The 22,571-nt window shown below is 39.3% G+C and overlaps 2 protein-coding genes across 4 annotated transcripts in view; one reads left to right on the top strand and one right to left on the bottom strand.

Moving 5' to 3' along the window:
• LOC144664404 (intraflagellar transport protein 81 homolog) overlaps positions 1–22,571 on the top strand; it is a 117,768-nt gene that overhangs the window by 36,361 nt on the left and 58,836 nt on the right. For 2 of the 3 annotated variants that reach the window (XR_013572804.1, XR_013572805.1), the window contains exon 23: positions 1,539–2,072. Coding sequence is in view for 1 of the 3 variants with exons in the window: in XM_078525519.1 (XP_078381645.1) it covers positions 1,539–1,655 (117 nt within the window). In the remaining 2 variants the exon portion in view is untranslated. Of the gene's footprint in view, positions 1–1,538; positions 2,159–22,571 lie in introns of those variants that run through there. The other variant, XM_078525519.1, reaches the window with a different exon arrangement.
• Positions 12,846–22,505, bottom strand: LOC144664415 (UBX domain-containing protein 7-like). Its single transcript, XM_078525529.1, has 11 exons — positions 22,113–22,505; positions 20,528–20,595; positions 19,204–19,272; positions 18,253–18,362; positions 17,631–17,777; positions 17,072–17,162; positions 16,373–16,426; positions 16,056–16,123; positions 14,738–15,194; positions 14,119–14,198; positions 12,846–13,275 (listed from the first exon to the last, which is right to left on the bottom strand). The coding sequence occupies exons 1-11, from the start codon at positions 22,340–22,342 to the stop codon at positions 13,117–13,119; spliced, it is 1,533 nt and encodes a 510-aa protein (XP_078381655.1). The 5' UTR covers positions 22,343–22,505; the 3' UTR covers positions 12,846–13,116.

Here is a 22,571-nt window from a genome sequence, read left to right on the forward strand (position 1 = left end):
TGTAGGAGTATTGATTGACTAAGTACTACTAAGAGACCCCTAGAAGACCGAGTTTTCTTAGTATTTTATAGAAACTTTCAACGAACAGTTAAAATTCTGCTTTGATATATCTTCTCGTGTTGTTATTATTTATTATTTTGTTGCAAAATAAACTTACTACAGTTTGTTAAAAATGGTGAAAATTTAATAAGCGCCCAGCCTCGAATAAGCGCTCCCTCTCAAGATCCAAAAAAATAATAAGCGCCCAGGGCGGTTAATAGAATAAAAACGGCATGCCCAGCTGCCGCAAAATAAGTAAAGATCTCTTGCAATGAAGACAAATGGAGATTCCAGTCTCCCGTCCTTTTTGCTCTTAGAAAACGCTTCAGTACATTCACCATTTTCATGTACTGAAGCCAAAGGCGCCCTGTACGGCTAGCTTCATTTCTTTTCTTCTCTTTTTTAATTCTTGAATCAACATCCTCTAATGTAGCCCTTGGCTCTTCATCGATACTACCATCAGACAGCATGTTATCCAATGTTTGTTTTGTTTATCGTAATAAATTACTTGAATGAGTAGACGACACGTTGCAGCTTACTGGCGCGACAGAACTATAAGGCGTGTCCACTGTCGAAAACTTCAAATCTGATGGACTGGGCTGGAACTACCTTATTATCGGAATATAACGAAGCATTTTAACAACGCGAACAAAATTTACGCGTAATAAAATTAACGCGAATTCAAGAAAAGTTCTGGTTAAATCCTTATAGTAAAAAAGTTAACATCAATAAAATTAACGCGAATTTTTGAAATTCGTGTTAATAACATGTATCGTTAATTTCCTATAATAAGGTATTAAGGAACTGATGTCGACCTTTTACTCTATCGTCAGTTTTAACGCGAAACTGGAGAGAACTCAATCTTTCCGGGTGCTTACATATTTTGTTCTCTCTAAGAACGCGATTTAAAGACTGTCCTTATACACTGTACTTTGCAGTTGTAATATCAAAGTGCCCTGTTCAGCTAAACACATTAAAACTTCGTAACATTTTAGTGAAAGTAATATTTCATTTCGAGAATGTTCGATGAGCAAACCAAAGCCTTATTTCGCCCTTTAAACACACTTTACTAAAAAAGTTAGTTGATAAATGCCACATAAAATGGAGTTTTGTTGCAAAGCGTATCTGTGATAAGGCTAATTTGCATAAAAACATGGCGTCTAAAGGGAAAAATTACGGAGGTAAAATACTTGCTTTTTTTCGTATTTCCCCTAGGTTGATTTTTGTTGACTTTTAATATGTTTATTTGGAGTCCTTAAAGAAAACGTCCCTGAAGATAGAAATTCTGTTGCAAGCATTTTGACCACATGGTACCTAATCCCGTTAACTTTCCTGGACTATAAACATTTTATAGCCAACTGGCCAGCCTTATTTTTCAACAGGTTTATTTGCAATATCTGCTTGTCTATGTAGTGTTCACAATTAGCACAGCAGTGCTAAACACCTTGCAAACACCTTGTTTTATTTTATTTAATAATTGCCTTATTTCGTTTTCTTAGGATCTCGCCAAATTGTTGGAGTGTAAGCGAAACTGTATGTCAAAACAACAAGAAGGTCAACACGGGGACGTGACCATAACACAAGGCCAGGATGGAGAAAACGTGTTGGTTCTTTAAAAGAAAAACAAAACGCAAAAACGAAGGCCGCTCGAGTTGCATGTTCTCAAACCCTACCCATTCACTTATTGTCTACTCTAGTACTTTTTAGTCGGGGAATAAGTGCCAGTTGATGGCGATATCACTTCTCCGAGAAGTGACTGAGCCCGCGGTTTTCGCGCCAGGAGTTGCTAAGCAACATGACGTATTTGTACGCGCGATTGCTTTCGAGGTACTCGTGAGCGCTCGCGTTGGTTTCTGATTGGATTAAATAGTTCGGAAATACTTCGATTGCTTCCACGAAGATTTGCCAAAACTGGCACTTATTCCCCCGACTGTGTTCTTGTATGCGCCAACTTGTAAATGTTCAGTCTGTAAAGTTATCTTCGGTTCCCATGCACGTGTATGCATGTCATGGTAAATAAAGTGTTTTTAAAAGTGAAAATGTCATTTAAACACTGTTAAGTTATCTTCCTATGCATGTGTACCCATGGCATACTAAATAAAGTGTTATTTAAAATTTATCCGCATTGTGAAGCGTCCTAAATTCCCGGGGGGGGGACTCCTATATGAAACGGACGGGGATGCTCGTCGGAAAATTTGAAAAGAACCCCTAAAAGAGACCAATCTGGGTGTGGCTCAAGCTTTTTTGACCCCTAAAAGATACCAAAAAACTAAGAATGGAATTTATATTTGCATATTTCTTCGTGTAGAACCCTAAACGACATGGCATATATTGGCGTTTTGCCCAGAACACCATAAGCGAGACCAAAAAACCGAAATTAAATTGAATTTAGCCCCCCCCCGGGCCTAAATTCAAGAGGCCTTGTGTGCAATGCTTTACGGCCGAAAAATTAACACCTAACCCAATCTTTTGTCTAATCATTTTTGTTCTTCTTGGCCTAATGTATCTTTTGTAGGTAACAAACAAACAAACAACAACAACAACAAATTCTTCAGTCACAGCCATTTTATTTCGGAATCCCTACCCTTGAGACAGCGTGTTATTCCTCAACAAATATGACCATTTGTTAAACAGATTTGAGGCTTAATTATTACACCATGGGAACTGCTAATACTAATTTTTGCGATATCTGAACCACGGGCTCCCCAAGCGTGTTGTGTGAATACTTTATGTAGCCGCCAATATTGTAGACTTTGTATGGGAATTTCACTTCAGTCTCAAAATGCTAAATACAGCCATGAATGTTGAAATAAACTTAACTTACTTGACGGTTGTTTTTGCGTCTTCTGTGTGCTCCTTTTGATTCAGTCACTGTTCGGTGTAGTTTCTTAGGGGAAACTACACCGAACAGAATCAAACACTCGCCTCAAATGACCCCGCATTAACTGGACTGGATAGGGTATGGTTTTTGACTCCTCCAGCCCTGAACAGGGTGTATATAATTTCAAGCTCCTCTGTCCTATAACCAGGGCCTGAACCTGTCCTAGGCAGGGTATGGCTGCAAGATTGTCGTCGAGTATTTACATTGTTTTCGCCCACTGGTTTTCGCTTCAATAAACATAGGCACGCTAAGCGTGCAGGAGTTATTTTTTCAATTTATGGGGTGGCTTGGGGTGAAACTGGGTGATTGTCCTGTTGGGATGGTTTATGCCAAGAGTTGAGCTATTTGTGTATGGCAGCCCACGGAGTCACTTTTTGCACAAAATTTGCTTGCAAACAAAATAATTTTTACGTGCATTTTGATACATCAGAACTGTTTCATTCAATACGTAAATTTTCATCATTAACTGAAAAAACAAAAACTAATTCAATTATCAAAATGTCACAAAACGGCACGTTCTTATTCTGTTTAAAGCGGTTATTTTGTTGCTAGCTTTCTAGTAACCATTTCCTTTCTTTTGTTTGTTACGGAATACTTTTGGCTTTTTGCCAAACACTGTAACATGATATTGTTGTTTTTCTCACTTTTGTAACATGACACCTTTGTTTTTTTAAAACGAACGTAACACGATACCCTTGTTTTTCTAGAAAAAAGCCACGTCTCCATATAGACATTGAACGAAAAGTACTATAATAAACGAAGTAATAAACGAATCAAATCAAAAACCACTTTCTTCGGGAAAGTTCTTTAAAGCGCACTACACCTGGAGTAATTGTTTCCTGTCAGAACTGTTCAACAAAGATTTTCGTTCATTCACAACGTAAATTCTATTCAACAAACAAGAACTAATTGAGTTATCAAATTGTCACGGAAGGGCACGCTCTTAGTCTGTTTTTGCTATCGATCGTAGTTGCTTTTAACAGCAAAGTTAATACTTGTACCGGTTCATTAAATGTTTGAACGAGATGTTTTACAGTTGATTTTTATAGTTTACTTTTGCCGCCCGTTTTGCGAAGTTTGTTGGGAAATTGGAAACTTTGTTATGAAGTTGTCAATTACGTTGCGAGTTTTGCGAATATAATTGCGAACTTCGATACAAAGTTCCTAACTTCGGCCCGACTGAACTTTCCAAGTTTGGTAGAGGAGAAACAAGACATGTTGCTCGAAAGTCAGCGATTTCTGAACTAGATGATTTTAGAACTGGTCAAGGAAGGTTCAAGTAGCTTGAAGTGCAAGACAACGTTTCGCATCAGCGATCACACAAGTGATTTGCCGATAAATAAATTTATGCATGTAGAAATTTAGTCTCCCTCGCAGCCGTTCTTAGTGTCGTCACGCAAAATTCCTCCCCACTAACGGCTGCTCACATTCGAACAACATTCCTTTCCCTTTGTTTCTTATGTGACCAATCACAGCACGGGAGATCGTAATCAACATGTTTTTTCCCGCGAATTCGGTTGTTGCAGAGAAGAACATTTCGATGTGTTTTGAAAACACAAGCAATGTTTTTCAACGGAATCAAAAAGCGTTGCAATTCCATTTATAAATAATTTTTCAAAACATTGTCAACACGTTTTGAAACATTCGATAAAATTAACAATCACGGCATTCGATATTCAACGAAATCACCGAGCATTTAGAATCATTCACGGAACTGTTGAGCCAGCTTTTAAAATTCTCTACAGCGTATTTTGAATCCACTTACATCATTAATTTCGGTTTGAATTTGGAGCAGAAACTGAACAAATACACGGAGTACTCCTGTAATTTTGCGACGTTTATGTCTGCGTTTCAAAGGACATTCGATCCCATGTATTTCGCACGCACGCAACAAGTTCTGATGATAAATAAATTTTATTTGTTTTATTCCGCGGCGTCAACTCTCTATAACTGGTGCCGATTAAACCCTTCTGCGGGAAATTTATCAAAAAGGGCTTCGCTTCGCTGACCGTTGCAATAAAACAGCATGAAAATAAAAGGCGCAAACTTTTATCTTTTAGCTTATTTTATAGCAACCGTTCAACAATGCGGCGCTACATTGTCTGCCGTGTCTGCCTTCGAAAAATTATTTTTCTGAAAAGATCTGTAAACCGTTCAGTTTCAACCGGTTTACAAACGCAGAAGACTAAAAACCAAAGACCATACGTCTCATAAAAAGTTTTAAATTCCTCTGCTGTGTAAAAAAAGTTAAATTTGACTAAATTTAATTTGTGTTGGGATAAACTTTACTTTTCGCCAGTTCATGTCGGGACGGTTCATGTCATCCAACAATTGCAAGTTATGCACGGCGAAGTATGCGTTCGGGAGTGACAAATATAATTATTGTTTTCTTATTCTTGTCTCTTCTTTCTGAAAGATTGCGGTTCTGGACGTCTTTATTGAAACAGAGCGAAATATTTTCCAGTATTTTAAAGTGCCTATGAAGTAAAACACTTTTTTGCTTTTTTAGGTAGCTTATTATGTCTACTTTCCGAAAAGTTAAAAAAAGAATAATGTCAAAGAGAGAGAAATCGGACTTTTTGCCGCCTAAAGTGCCCTCGGTAAGACAAAACAGTGGGTCCGGAGACTGGACACGAATTTGGCTCGAATGACGTAGTTAGTGGTTCCACGGATCAGTTTACACTTAGATTTTGTTGATACACAGTGAAGTTCACTACTTCACCTGAGATTGTTGCTGCTTTTTCGTTGATAAATCGAAATCTTGTCCGACAAGAACGATATGTTGCCATCTGCGAACTTAGCAGAGCGGGTTCCTAGCAGAAATGAATCGCACAACGAAATATCGTGACACTAAATGGACTGAAGTAGCTAGTTGGACCTGTCCAACCGCCGCAAGCCGATCAAGCGCTCTTTCACACAAAGCGCTGGTCGACGAGGACGATCGAAGTTCGGCGAAGCAGATTCAAATGAGAAATTCCCTATAAAAAATTAATAACTAGAATTTTTATTGTTTCCAAAAGCACATACATCGACGGGCTTTGATTTTGTGAGTGGTTTCGCAGTGTCGCAATGTGCTTCGGAATTGACACGAGCGCTGCTTGCCGCGCCGAGGTTGCTTGCTTCTCTTGCTTGTCGAATGTGTAAATTCAGGTTACGGTACGGTACGGTATTATATAACGATTTGGTGATTTTAATACAAGTAGCGATCAGTTGCTCGCTTTCATTTTGATTGTGTTCTTGTGTGGGAAAGTACAGTGGACTGACATATTTCTCCGAAGCGTGAGAGTGACATAATTAAACTTGACAACACGGCAAGATAACACTTCTTCAAACTCAAGATTAGCACTTTTTGACTTGAACGAAACCAAAAATTTCCTCTTCAAGAATAAACAGAACTGCAGTTGTTGGCTCTTAATGGTTCGTTAGCTCTACGGTATATTTTCAACCGTCGACTTCTTTATCCGGATACGATAAATCCTGATTTAAATTACAGTGCGTGTTTATCAGCAAATAATTCCGGCGAAGGGAGCCGTAAAATTTGTCCAAGATTTTGCAAGATCTCAGTGTATTGTTTAAAAGTGCATTCGCCATAGAATACTACCGGAAATGCAGACGTGAATGACAACATTCGAAGCGCGCTACTTGAAAACAAACAAGCATTTCTAACCGGCACTCAAGTCGAATTTACATTCCATATTTTTGCTTCTTTCACAGATGCATTCGTTTGCGTCTGGCGATCGATCGTTTCAAGTGTTTGGGAAAGGAAACGACTGATACCTTACGAATGATAACACGATCTACTAACCATACAAATTAAATTTTGAGGAACAAAGTCTCATAATAAAAGAATAACACGTATACTGAACCCAGCTGTGTAACATATTGTAAACTCCTGGCGTGACTGCTAAATCTTTCTTCGGCTAGTCAGGGCAGAATGATATAGAGAGACCACCATATCCTTTACAGAGATAACTCTTTTGATAAATTTCCTCTTCGCTTCATGACTTTATCGTTTCATTTGTGGCAAGGAAGAGCTTTTGCTGAGAACAGCGATCCTCGAACTGCCGACGGAACAGAATTCGTTTCTTCTTGCGTTTTCATCAGAACGAATAGCTTTACTATACACATTGAAATTTCGCTTCCATTTACTCTGCGAAGCTTCACCAAATTAAAGGAAATAAGTGTATTTGATGCAGTTTCGTTTGTGCAATTGCCTTTGTTTGACTCAAAAGCCGAAATATAGCTTTCGCCAGCCCTCTTTGCTCTCTTTACGCCATAATCATGGTGTCTTTAGAACCACTAAGTACGTCATTTCCGGTGAAACCGGAGCGTTTGGCCGCGCGCGAAAAGGGCCCACTTCAAATTGCGAAATCCAAACTTCGAGGCTCAAAAAATACTAGAAAAAAGCGCTTTTGATATCTTAAACACGCATATTCGTGCTAACTAAGACATAAACAAGCAAATTGAGCAAAGTTATTTTTTACTTCATAGGCACTTTAACGTTTTGCGGAACATTCGGATCAAACATTCGAACTGAAAGTGCCTATGAACACAGGCGGCCCAAGCGCACTATGTGAATTATTCATAAAGTTTTAGCGAACGTGACCCTTGCCTTTGAGCGGTGTTGTGTTACAAAGATGCGATTTATAAGGGTTTGTATGGGAACTCAACGATTTTCTTTCAAAAGGAATAATATGTAATGTTTCGCTAATAAAATCGACTAACCTTATTGCCTTGTTGTATTCTTTGTTGTTTGTCCGCTTCTCCGGCCATTTTGAAGCGTTTTCGGTGAGTTAGCGCTGGCTGGTGGTATTCCACTATAGTGGAATACCACCAGCCAGCGCTAACTCACCGAAAACGCTTCAAAATGGCCTGAGAAGCGGACAAACAACAAAGAATACAACAAGGCAATAAGGTTAGTCGATTTTATTAGCGAAACATTACATATTATTCCTTTTGAAAGAAAATCGTTGAGTTCCCATACAAACCCTTATAAATCGCATCTTTGTAACACAACACCGCTCAAAGGCAAGGGTCACGTTCGCTAAAACTTTATGAATAATTCACATAGTGCGCTTGGGCCGCCTGTGCTATGAAGTAAAAAATAATTTTGCTCAATTTGCTTGTTTATGCCTTTGTTAGCACGAATATGCGTGTTTAAGAGATCAAAAGCGCTTTTTTCTAGTATTTTTTGAGCCTTGAAGTTTGGATTTCGCAATTTGAAGTGGGTCCTTCTCGCGCGCGGCCAAACGCTCCGGTTTCACCGGAAATGACGTACTTAGTGGTTCTAAAGACACCAGGATTATGGCGTAAAGAGAGCAAAGAGGGCTGGCGAAAGCTATATTTCGGCTTTTAAGTCAGACTAAGGCAATTGCGCAAACGAAACTGCAACAAATACACTTATTTCCTTTGGTGAAGCTTCGCAGAGTAAATGTAAGCGAAATTTCCATGTGTATCGTAAAGCTATTCGTTCACTTCTGATGAAAACGCAAGAAGAAACGAATTCTGTTCCGTCGGCAGTTCAAGGATCGATGTTCTCAGCACAAGCTCTTCCTTGCCACAAATGAAACGATTAAGTCACGAAGCAAAGAGAAAATTTATTAAAAGAGTTACCTCTGTAAAGGATATGGTGGTCTCTATATCATTCTGCCCTGACTAGCCGAAAGAAAGATTTAGCAGTTGCGCCAGGAGTTTCCCGGCCCGCCATAATAAACAAGACGAAGGACTTTTAAAATTGAAAGTCTATATGTTACACAGCTGGGTACAGTATTACGTGTTATTCTTTCATTATGAGACTTCGTTCCTCGAAATGTAATTTTGTATGGTTAGTAGATCGTTTTATCATTCGTAAGGTAGCAGTCGTTTCCTTTCCCAAACACTTCCCAAACGATCGATCGCCAGACGCAAACTAATGCATCTGTGAAAGAAGCAAATTATGGAATGTAAATTCGACTTGAGTGAGTTAGAAATGCTTGTTTGTTTTCAAGTAGCGCGCTTCGAATGTTGTCATTCACGTCTGCATTTCCGGTAGTATTCTATGGCGAATGCACTTTTAAACAATACACTGAGATCTTGCAAAATCTTGGACAAATTTTACGGCTGCCTTCACCGGAATTATTTGCCGATAAACACGCACTGTAATCAGGATTTATCGTATCCGGATAAAGACGGTTGAAAATATACCGTAGAGCTAACGAACCATAAAGAGCAACAACTGCAGTTCTGTTTATTCTTTAAGAGGAAATTTTGGTTTCGTTCAAGTCAAAAAGTGCTAATCTTGAGTTTGAAGAAGTGTTATCTTGCGGTGTTGTCAAGTTTAATTATGTCACTCTCACGCTTCGGAGAAATATGTCAGTCCACTGTACTTTCCCACACAAGAACACAATCAAAATGAAAGCGAGCAACTGATCGCTATTTGTAATAAAATCACCAAATCGCGATATAATACCGAATAACCGCCGGGATAGGCGTACCGTAACCTGAATTTACACATTCGACAAGCAAGCAACCCCGGCGCGGCAAGCAGCGCTCGTGTCAATTCCGAAGCCCATTGCGACACTGCGAAACCAGTCACAAAATCAAAGCCCATCGATGTATGTGCTTTTGGAAACAATAACAATTCTAGTTATTCATTTTTTATAGGGAATTTCTCATTTGAACTTGCTTTGCCAAACTTCGATCGTCCTCGTCGACCAGCGCTTGTGTGAAAGAGCGCTTATTCGGCTTGCGGCGGTTGGACAGGTCCAACTAGCTACTTCAGTCCATTAAGTGTCACGATATTTCGTTGTGCGATTCTTTTCTGCTAGAAACCTGCTCAGCCAAGTCCGCAGATGGCAACATATCGTTCTTTTCGGACAAAAATTTCGATTTATCAACGAAAAAGCAGCAATGATCTCAGCTGAAGTAGTGAACTTCACTGTCCAGGCACTGTGTATCAATAAAATCTAAGTGTAAACTGATCCGTGGAACCACTAACTACGTCATTCGAGCCAAATTCGTGCCCAGTCTCCGGACCCACTGTTTTGTCTTACCGAGGGCACTTTAGACGGCAAAAAGTCCGATTTCTTTCTCTTTGACATTATTCTTTTTTTAGCTTTTCGGAAAGTAGACATAATAAGCTACCAAAAAAAGAAAAAAGTTTTTTTACTTCATAGGCACTTGAAGCAAACAACGTGTAAATTAAGAAACATATTTTATTCATTTCTAAAAGTTTTCACAACGGACGAAATAACATTGCGAATTCACAGCAAAAAACAATGTTTAGAAATGTAGTCGAGAAAAAAGAAGGATATTTTTGTCAACCTACCTATGAGTTTCGGAAAGTCTCTCCTGTATCAAGTTGTACTGATTGATCGGATATTGTAAACATTTCGAGGCTTTCCCACGGCATGAAGCTGTCGCAGTTCTTGGAATTTTTTGATCCTTGAAGATTCCCTTCAATTCAGTTTTAAGCTCTTGAAGATGATCAGATGCCTTTTTTAACGTTATAAGCCTTTGATAGCACGCTTTGCAAGCTGACAACTTGCTGGTCGCTGAATAGCAGATCACATTCACATCCAGTCATGAACAAATCAGAATAATCGCCGGAAAATCGAAACGATTCTCAACGCATTTGTATTTAAGCTCGAAATTCGAAATGTATTGCTATTAAACAACATCAAAAGCTTCTTCAAGGCCAAGGGTCGCTATTTTGAAAGCTGAGAACTCCAAAATAAAACAGGCAATGCGATTGGTTAGATTACTTCGGCGGGTACGGTTCCTGAGATATATGAACCGAATGGTGATTGGCTGAAATGGTGGAAAGGAATGTTGTTCGAATGTGAGCAGCCGTTAGTGGGGAGGAATTTTGCGTGACGACACTAAGAACGGCTGCGAGGGAGACTATACAAGAACGTGCGTTTGCAGAACGTTCGTAGCTTAGTAGCCAGGCATTCGATCGGACGTCAATATGAGACTGGGGCGAGAACGAACAAGCAAAACAAGATGGAGGCGTTCGGGTGACGTTGCTATCCTTTCGATAAAAAAAGATTGGGGAGCCATCCGTTGGAGATAAACTTGTTGCATCAAGAGTTTCATAATCAGTTTGGCGAATTTTTCATCAAAGTGCAAAACGGGGAAGAAACATCCAGCCTCCACCACGCGAATACTTGTGGTATTCCCCCTCTCGTGTTGAATATGGGCCATTGTCGGCACTTCAAACAGATTTTAGCAGTATTTGAGGGGTCTATGTACAAAAAATAGGTGGGCCGCGGGCCGCGGGCCGCCGGGCCGCGGGCCGCCGGGCCGCGGGCCGTGGGCCGTGGGCCGTGGGCCGCCGGGCCGCGGGCCTGCTTTTAGTAAAACCCCTTCAAATCTACATTGTGCAAATGTTATATGTAATTTTTACTACGGTCAGGAAAGCTAGCCTCTCCAAACGTACGCTCGAATAAGAAGAATAAAAAGTTAGTGTTGGGCCTTTTGCTCACGGCGTGTGCGTTGTAAGTAGGGGAGCGTTACGAAAAACGTTTTTAATCCAGGGTTAATTCACAACTCACCATATTCCGCCTCCTACAAATCTAAAATCTTCGAACGAAATCGCTCACTACAACTGTGTCAGATTGCTTCCCCCTTATAAACTACAATTTGATTGGTTCTGATAGTACCTGAAATCTGATTGGTGTGACAAACAAACATACTTCACTGACCCACTGACTGACTGAATGATTACACGGGAACATCATGCCGACTAAGAGCTATTTTTGAAAAAATAACTCAAAAAGCATATTTTTATTTGCTGGGATCGGTGTTCGCATTCCAATGCGCCGAACATCGCGTACGGCACCCCTATACCTAAACATAGGTTAAGTACCACCATTGTTAGTTTTTAATAATTTAGGATATAGCCGCTGTATACGCCCGAGAGCTAAAAACTATAGAAGGCCGGTACCCCGACTGGGCGAAATGTTTGTCGAATTTCGCTGAACGACTTCGCTTCTATATTCTCTTGTTTTTTTTTTTGGTTAAATGATCTTTGATACAACAAGATTCCACCAAACACGATCTACTTGCTTAAATGGAAGTGAGACAGTGTCAAAGAAGGCGACAGATGTAGAAACAATCATTGAAATTCATTGCTCTTCTCTTAAGTGATGTCCGCCGCCATTTTGCCCACGGTTATCTTTTTTGCTATCAGGACAGGGAGCATAAAATTCTAACTGACATAAATACGCACTGAATTACAGCAAAAACTACTTCGTTTCGCGATCATCACTCAAAGATAAAGCATTTGGGCAAGTTTCATTCATAGAGACTGGCAAGGTGAGATGAGCTGTACGATACTTTATTTCTTAACAAAAACTATTCGCCAAGAATTTTTAAAAATGGTCTTTATCATTGCGGAGCAACGTTGGAGGAAGAAACGACGTAAGTAACAGTTTTATGCCCTTGAGCAGTAGCTAATACCAACAAAATTGCTATCAGTTGACGAGTTAAAACTCTACTGGTAGAAATTTCGAGCAAGATAGCTCAACTTGCAAACGTAGATCCCGGGTGAGCACTCCTCTATATGGCGTATACGGAGACGTGCCGCTTGATAGCTGGGTATGGTTTTTGACTCCCCCCCGGCCCTGAACAGGGTGTATATAATTTCAAGCTCCTCTGTCTTAAACAGGGCCTGAACCTGTCCTAGACAAGGTATGGCTGCAAGACTGTCGTCGAGTATTTACATTGTTTCAATAAAATTAGCATTATTTTATTTGGTGGAATCGGCGTTCACATTTCAATGCATTAAACATCGCGTACGGGACGCAATCACAATAAAGTGTAAATGATTGTCGATGTTGTCCTTTGTCGTAAATAGGGTCCCAGCTCGAAATTCCGCAGCAGAATTTATCCACACTGAAGTTTTTTCTCACTCGCATGAGAAAAACAAAACACGCACACAATATAGTGACAAAATATTTTACTCTCTTTCTGAATTTACTGTCTCTCATGTTTTATGTCTTTAACTGAAACAAAAATCTTACATAATCATTTTGTTAGACGTATAGATCAAGATGTTTAACGATATCTGTTGCCGACAGGGATGTGTTCGGCACTCCAGCTTCGACAGTGTTCGTACAATCTTCGAAAGGCCGCTCCGATCTTCGGAAAGCCGACTGCTTTGTGAGCTCAACGCAAATACCCTCGCTTTCAGGATAAGCAGTTGTTTACTCGGGTTATCTTTCTTGGACAAACACTGTTTCTTGCGGGAAAAGTCCCGCGGACTTGAGGGTCGTCCCGAAATCCAAACAAGACAATTTCCTCCGTGGAAAATTAGTAACAAGTTCAAAGCGTTCATTAGGATATCCTTCTTTCTGTACCAGTAGAACGAGCTCCTGTAAAGCGAAATGAAAAAAAAAAAAATGTTTAAGCGCATGTACGCCATTGTGCGCGCATCTATTAACGTACCGTAATGATTCGATTTAGCGCCCGGGGCGCTTATTTACTTTTGGCACCTCAAGGGATGGCGCTTATTCGAGACAGGGCGCTTATTCGAGACAGGGCGCTTATTCGGGACAGGGCGCTTATTCGGGACAGGGCGCTTATTTAATTTTTTTGGAAACAACCAAATGTATCTAACAATAACAGGAACTGTAACAGTTAGAAATTGTTAAAAGTTCAGTTACTTTAAAAATAATTGTTCATTTTAACAGTAAATATATACATGAACTGTACGGTGAACGGTCAGGAGTTTATCTAGTTGACTTCAGTGACTTCAGTAGGGGCAGTTATCCACAATAGGGGCACTTATTAGAATAGGGGTGCTTATAAGAATGGGGGCGCTAATAAGAATGGGGGCGCTTATTGGAATAGGGGCGCTTATTTACAAAAACACATTCGAAGGGGGGGGGCGCTTATTCGGAAGGGAGCGCTTATTCGGAAGGGGGCGCTTATTGGAAGGAGGGCGCTAAATCGAATCATTACGGTACGTTTGATTTTATCAACGGCTCATTTGAGACTGAAACGTTTCTCTGTTTCTCAAGAACGATTAAGAATTTAAATCTAGCCAATCAACAAATCAACCGTACTAAAATCTTTTACATCAAAGGGATTTTAAAACGGTTGATTTGATTTGCTGAGACCCAGGCTCAGCCGGCTAAGAGGGACAAGTCGCTCTAAAATGACTGTCTTAAATGACAATTTTTAAATTATTTTGTTAACCTTTATTATGATCTCACCTTTAATGATGCTTCAGCACTCAGAGACATATGAGTTCGAGATCCATTAGGAAAACGCACCATGATATTACACATTGGTCCTAGATAGTAAAAAAAATAGAGAATTTTCAGTCGTGGACTAATGTTTAGTGAGCTGAACTTATGATCAGGAGTTTGCAAGTTTGTGGTCAACTGGTAGCCTTGTATTAAAGGGACTATGTCACAGGGATTTTGCAGATTTTTTATCTAAACTGTTCTAATATTAGTGGTAGGCAGCTTAACTTAACCCTTAATAAACAGTATCTTTGAACATCTAAAGGAATATACATGTATAACCTTAATTTGCGGATAGAAATCAAGCTACGGTTATAAATATCTATACTTGGAAGATGCACAGAAACAACTTGAAAATGTTGCCTATAAACTTTTCCAAATTGCAATCCCTTTCCATCTGAGCCACCTGTATCCATAGATGCTCGTTTACAGTTTTAGAGTGCTGTAATAAAGCAATTTTAAATAAAATCGGGCTATTATTTTTAGGTTTCCTGCGACACAAATATAAATTTTGGCTGTTCAAAATTCTAATTAAATCCATGACATAGTCCCTTTAAGCCACTTTGATATAAACCACAGCACTCACCTGCTTGTTCCTGTGTTCTCTGGTTTGATGAATGATCTTTTTCTTCAGATGTTGAGTCAGCTTCTCTTACATCTGCCTCGTTATTTTCTAATTTATTAGTTGTCTTTGCTTCAGCTCCTGCAGTAGTGTTTTTCTTCACAGAATCCGTGTTTTTCACACGTTCATTTTGTTGTATTTGATTGTCTTCCTTACAAGCCCCTTTGGTCTTATCGGTAGATTCATCAAAGTTTATTTCTCTCTTAACTTCCTTTTTAACAACAGCACTTGTTTTATTAATGTTCTTTTGTGGCGTTTTCCGCTCCTCCTCAGAATCGGATTCGCTAAATTCCAGGTCATCAAAGTCGTCGCCATCATCATCACTGCTTTCCTCATTTTGCGTGGAAGACGTTGTGCATGCTAATGATGCGGCAATTGCGGCACGAAGCTGAGAGTCTTCAGAAGCATCTACAATGGATTCCTAAGAAAATAGAACAGAATATAGACTCATCTGCAGAATACCGCCACTTGGAGGTTGTAGTATGAAATGGTAAAAGGTTATGTCTGCATTTGAGCCTAGTGGCCCATAAGGCCAGAGCTTATCCCACTTTCTGTAGCATAAAGCGACTAGGGGCATTACTACTCCCCCTGGATGGGATGCTAGTCCATCGCAGGGTTACCCCCAGCAGTAAATTCTCCGGTACCCATTTATACACCTGGGTGGAGAGAGGCACTGTGAGAGTAAAGTATCTTGCCCAAGGATGCAACGCAGCACCCTGGCCAGGGCTCGAACCTGGGCTGTTCCATCTGGAATCCAGTGCACTAACCATTAGGCCACCAAGACTCATAGTATGAAATGGGTGCCACAAAATAATGGAAAGCACATTAACTTACATTAGTGAGGTTGACAATTTTAAGACCACTGATGTTCAAGTGGTTGGATAGATAGCTGAATGGGAAGGGCTTCTATCTACCTAGCAACTTTTTCGATATAAATCTTCTTCAAACTGTCATAAAATCTCACAGTGGTCTTAAAATTGGCAACCTTTTCATTTCTAGCCTGCGTCGCAGATGTAACCTAGCCCCGGTCAGTAAAATTAATCAGGATTTAGTTTCATCGGCGACGCAAGCTATTCATTTGATTTTCTGGCAATAACTTTATTCTACGACCTTATGATTGAGAAAGTCACTGAACAGGATAAGCGTTCACATCTATGTTTTTATCATGAATGTTATGCAATTCAGAAAATAATGCACAGATGTGTACACACATGTATTTGAACCTTTCTTCAACCCCCACCCCCGCCTCACTGTACTCAAAAGAGCTACGAGATTGACTTACACTCCTTCTTTTCTTGGCTGGTGGTGTTTCTCCTTCAAGTGATGGATGTTCTAAAAGAAATGCTGCAGCTGCAAAATAAAAGAGAAAAGTGAACAAAGAAAAACGTTTTACAATGGTTTAAAAAAGGAAACCTAGCTGATTAACTGTTAACATTTTAAAGATAAAAATTCAATGGAACCCTAGCATGTGACCATTAAGTAAACATACAAGCTAGTGGGCTGTACCATAAAGTGGTTGAATTTGAATTTTGAATTTTTTATTTTATTTTTAACTTTGATAATCTTGGGTGTAAAGACTTAATAACATTGAGTGCATACCACATTCACAGAATGCCTGAGCATCCATAAACCCCCATTCAACTAGTTTTTCTCCTAAAAAAAAAGATACATGTATGAGTTAATAACAATACTACATAATTTGAGACATTTCTCCCCTGGGAGGGTTTCAATAGTGGTCTGAATCGGTACTGTGTAAATGAAAGGGTTAACTGCAAAGAAAGCGATGCGGTTACAAATTAAACTGTGTCTGTGTAAACCTGAGTGTCTTTTTACTTAACAGTAATACCGTCAATTGCATCTATCTGTGAACGCTCGCGCTAAAAACATGTATTCAAATGACATCAAATGTCAGCGTTTCAGGTGTCAAACTTTGAAGTTTAGCAGACCGTAACTGCAACTTTCGCGCTGAAAGTTCAACACATTCCGGTTTCGAAATGGCGGAAATAGTAGATATAGAGACTTCTTCTGAGAAACTGCTCTGTGTCGATATACATACACAGGTTCACTTGAATCATTTCTAGTGTAAAGTTTCGCCCGTATTCAGTGTTTATGGTGAGTATTTTGAGTGCAAAAGTTCGCGTTACGGTCTGCTAAACTTCAAAGTTTGACACCCGAAACGCTGACGTTTGACGTCATTTGATAACAAGTATTTAGCGCGAGCGTTCACAGATAGATACAATCGACAGTAACTGTTCCAGGAAATTATTGGGGATGTATGCAAACTGTAGTCATGGTTACCTGTCCTTGGGTCCAGTACTGCCAGGTATGGGTATGACGTCACATGATAAAACTGGATAAATCTATCTCCTTCGTTACTGTCTCTGTACACCTAACATGACATAAATAATTGTTATGCAAAGTTAGTGAAATAATTACTTATCATTTAAATTTCTTACAATTAGCTACCCTTGACTGTAAGAGACTGACTTTTATTTTGCATGGAGACTTGGAAGGGAAGGGGATCTGTACTTCCCCCTTCCCATACTTTTTACTCTCAGTTCCCGCACCTTCTTTAGCGGTTCCTGTCTGTGCCATTCCTGTGCACAATTTTTTTCAATTTCTCCTGCTTCCAACCCTTTCTTCTCCTGCCTCCCATACCCCTCCCATCCCCCATTCTCAGCTTGAACTAAAACCTGAAGCAAACAGAAGGGAAACCACTGAAAAGTTAGCCTAAATAACGCTCAGGTTAGCCTGTTTAAAGTTAGCTCTCAATAATGGTACTGGGTGTTGCTTGCTTGTGGTATGGTTTTGTTTCGCTGTCCCCCTCAACTAATTAAAAACAAAACGACATCCTCACCTGCCAAAGAACAAAACGCTCCTTGATAATGTTTCTAACAGCGTCATTACTCCATACATCCCTGTTTAACTGTTGGCATGGAAACTCTCGAACGTCTTGGACATTCACCAGCAGCCACTTGCTGTGATGTTGCCCATCAACCTTAGCCTGGAAAATTGCAAATTGATCCAGATTTAATTTGTTTTTGCGGTATCAATACATAGCTAGGGTTTTTACAAAGTTTTGTAAAACCACACTTTTGGTAGCTGTAAAAGATAAAGTCTGCAGACGAGCCTTGTGGCCCATCAGGCCGGAGCTTCTCCCAGTTTCCATACCATGAAGCAACTAAGAGTATTTCTACTCCTTCCCAGATAGGATGCTAATCCATCGCAGGGTTACCCACCAGCATCAAATTCGCTGGTACCCTTTTAGATAGATAGATAGATAGTTTATTAATACAACTTCGCAACCTAAAAGGTTGAATTATGTCATATTTACAAATTTATAAAGCTATAAAAAGAAGTCAAATAAATGCAAGGTCAACCAGGCTAAGTTTGAAATAAATGCCAGGGGCCTTGTTTAATTAAGAAAATATGACAATACGAAAGAAATGTTTGCAAAATAATTAACTTTGTAAACTTACAGTCTCAAATGTTCCTTTATGCAGAAGATCAATTGGAGGTCTGAATAGATCATGTAACGTCTTTTTCTTTCCAGTTGGAAGAGACGCATTGCTTCCACCCTCTTGTTGTCCTAAACAAATTTTAAAATGTTTTTACTTAACAATGAATTCTGAACAGCCTTACAAATCGAGATGTACTCTCACAGCAATATAGGTCCTAGAAACAACAAGAGTGTATGAACCCTGGTTAAAATCTTCAAACTAAGATTTTTGTTCATGTAATGATCTCTGAAGAACCTTTTGAGTATGTATTTGAAGAATTACTGATATTCAAAAGACGGACCATACATGTATCTTAAAAGATACTGCAAGGTTTTTCACCAGAAATGGTCCGTCTTGTGTTTGTTGATAACAAGATACTGCACTTATCAAAATGGAATGGCCACCACATCCTTCACCGCGGTCAAACGTCTCAGGCAGGTTTTCTTTCCATTTCGCTGTTTTTTTGTTCAAATTAAAGTCACTGCGTTATTACGAGCAAGGATAGGTAAAAATAGTTGCCGAGTAAAAGCATAATCCCATTCCCTCAGGTAAACTTTTTAAACGCTTCCCATCCGAACCAAAGGTGCTTTGACAAATGGCGCTGACATGTCCGCATATCGCTATTTCCAAACACGTAGAACTTTTTTAGTAAAGCTCCAAAAAACTTAGTAAACCCTTAGGATACCAGTTATGTTTCGAACTTTGAACTGTGAAAATTAAAACCTTATCTTTGCAGTACTTTTCTTATTTTTTGCATATTTCTGTCGTTTGACCGCGGTGAAACCACATCCTACCACTTACTGTAGTATCAAAACATTAGGACTGGGCACTTCACCTAATTACATACTGGGATTCCACAGGCCCAGTCACCTTTTTGGTCTTAAGCTAAGATGGCAACCACTGTCAATAGCTACAGTCTGTTAAACTTACTTGCTTCTGCTTGAAAATCTCTGAATGCGTCAAAAACTGATTTTGCTGGTCGTTTTCTTGTTGGATATGCTATTAGTAGAGCAAACAAATTACCGGTATTATCAAAAATATTTATTTCTGATTAAAATAGTTTTAGGATAATAAAGATAGTGTTTTTGTGCTTAGTGGTTAATAAATTGGCATTCGCCCAATACTATTTTCTGTTAGATAAACAGAGAAAAAGATTGATTGGGGTAGGGTGGGGCTCCCAGGGGGGGGTACTCCGGCTTGTAAATGACGGGGATGATCGAAGGATTTTTTTGGGTTTGAAATTTTTGATTCTGGGATTTTTTTGGGTAAGAAGATTTGGCAAGTATTTTTTTGGGTGACTTGACTCAAATAGTGGATCTTTTTGGGTATTAAAAACAAACTAAAGTGATTTGGCATGGCCTTGGCGTATTTATGGTAATTTGACAAGGGATTTTTTTAGGGGTTATTTTTGGTCCAGGGATTTTTTTAGGTAATGTCGGAAGACTTTGGGATTTTTTTGGTCCTGAGTTTTGCCTACATTCGATCATCCCTGTCATTTACAAGTCGGAGTACCCCCCTGGGGTGGGGCTGGAGGGGGTTGAACTATTGTGCATCACAACAAAACCTTTTTATTTATTGAATTTATTAAATCGTTCAGATTTTATTCCCTTAGTGGTTGGTCAGGAAAGGTTTTTGATTATTTTTATTGTTCCAGAGAGCATATGTCTAAAATATGATGCATGTTTTTCCCAAGTAGAATCCTGATTTCTCAAACCAATTTTTGTTTCCCTTTGGTAGACATACTTCTCTGTAAATCTCGCGCCACTTTCTCAGCCAATCAGGAGAAAAACCAAAACCAATCGTGACTCGCTCGCGCACGTTTTCCCGCACTTCGTGCCAGCTACATGTATTTGCTTTGAGTTTTGATTGGTTCACTGGATTGTCTGTGTCGTTTGTGATTGGCCAGACTGATTACTTTGGTTTTGGTTTTACGACACTCAATCGAAAACTGCTCTATGCTATGTAACAGGAGATTGTAGGTGATTGTCAGGTTGATTGGGTGTGGGAGGGGGGGGGGGGCATACCTGTTTTGACCAGTAACAAGAGAGAGCAATTTTAGGAAGGTAGCTAAGAACTGGCTTATACTACTGTCTGAAACAGAGCTTATCACCAGATGAAATTTGTTAGAAAACAAAGATTTTGTACAATTATTTTGAATGTACAATTTTTTTCTGAGCTACATCCCTGCAACACAACAAGGCACAGCTGAGTTGACCCTCATGATCATTTATAACAAAACAACAAGGGCAAGTACCTTGATATGGACCTTCCACTAAAATACCTTGCGTCTGAGGAATAGGTGCTCTTACATCATCATCATTTCTTGCAAATAAATTAAAAATATTATTAGTACTTACTCTGCATCATTACCAATAGCAGTCAGTGTGACATCAGATTTTACATTTCATAAGGACTTCAACTCATTATCTTATAAATGTAAAGTGAAATGGCAACTTGGATAAAGTGAAAGTAAATGAAGAAGCGTTCTCAAGTTGAATTCTCGGAAAAAAGATTTTCCAAGTTCCCCCAACGGGAGTCGAACCCAGATTACCGGTTGGATGCTTCACTTTACATTTATCCACATTTATCATTTCGACATATTGAGCCTTGCAGTTAGCAGGACATGTGTCACTCATAAGAACCTAGAATATGACCTCGCTCACCACGAGTCTCCCACAACTCAGTGGTTAGAGCGTCCAACTGGTAATCTGGAAGGTCATGGGTTCAACTCCCATTGGGGGAACTCGGAAAATCTTTTTTCCGAGAATTCTTGTCATGGTTTTGGACCCAATACCATAAGGAAGGTCTACCATGTGATTTTTGTTGCATTGAAGTTGCATCAAGTTTCTAATGGGTTAGAAACTCCTGCCATATCGCAGTGATAAAATTGCCATGAAATCGCCGCTAGTTTACACTGTCTAATATTGATACCAATGTTTCATTTTTTCTGAAAATAACAGATTGGGCTCAATAGTGACTTACACAGTCTAAAACTTACAGTACCATAACTAAGCTTTCTTTGTTGGGGCAGGGGAGGGAGGGGGGAATTGAATAGGAGTATGCAAAACTGTCGATCCATGCTATTTTTTTGTCCAAATCTTGAACAAAAATTTTGTCCAAGATTAGAGCTTCCTGCCATAAAGAGTGCAGAATCTACACCAAAATTCTCAGCTAATCCGCAATCCACTGTACTTTTGTAGTCTGCCAACGCTCAATGTATCGCAATAAATCTGGGCAAGATTTCCGCAGAGTACCCTACATTAATTATGCATACAATTTTGTGCCTTTTCGTTCTGTTCATGACTGCCGTTCGTGTGTGAAGGATTATATGGAATATTTGTATGCATAATTAATGTAGGGTGCTCTGCGGAAATCTTTCCTAAATCTGAAATACGGGCGTGTTTAAGGCCAAATCCATTGATCTGCGAACCTATTCACCCCCTCTTTGTACTGTACATCACAAGCTGTTCTTAAATTATACGATTTCTTTTTGAAAAAAAAAAAACATTTTGGAGAGTAAAAATTAATAGTAGGAAGAGATAAAGGTATTTTTTAAATTTATTGAGCTTTATTTCCAGTAAGCTGTGGAAAACAAAATGTCTTTCGATAATATAAACTGTTTGCTAGTTTAGCTTAATACCCCAAGTTCAATACTGAAATCGATACGATAATGTATTACATGTCAAAACAAGTAAGTGGCATTTTCCAGCGATGTTTCCATTTTGCCTTTTTGTATACTGTTAGTTTCCTTAGAGATCAGGCGAGATTTGCTACGGGTAATAAAACTAAACATTAGTCTTACATAATCACTGATACAAACATTAAAAACCACAACTTACTGATTAGAATTACTTGCAGAACCAGCTGCAATTGATCCTGCTATCGAGTTTGAATTCGAACTTGCGGCTCCAGATTCGGGACCTTCGCAAGAATCCAAGTGCATTTCGATTGCCATTTCCAAGTTTCCATTACAAGCTTCAAGCAATGACTTCGCAATATCTTTAGAGGCTCCTGTAACGTTAACAAACTGAGACACAAGACTCGCGGATATTTTCGTTCTAGCCGCCATCTTGAACTAACCACTGACTAGTGACTAGACGAGCGCGGGAAACTCACTCAACGGGGGTGGGTTGAAGTTGAAAATTGTCGTCACAAGTTTTGGTTAAAAATTTCCTCAACAAAAACAAAGCTGAACTTCAAACGGTTATGCCTGCTTTTCTAAAGTAATTCTTAAGAGTACTAATTTGTTCTAAACAATTTTTCTAATTTTTACGTCATAGAATAATTGAAATTAAGCT

Source organism: Oculina patagonica, chromosome 8, assembly GCF_052425735.1.
Source record: "Oculina patagonica isolate OP01 chromosome 8, crgOcupat, whole genome shotgun sequence".
NCBI classification, from domain to species: Eukaryota; Metazoa; Cnidaria; class Anthozoa; order Scleractinia; family Oculinidae; genus Oculina; species Oculina patagonica.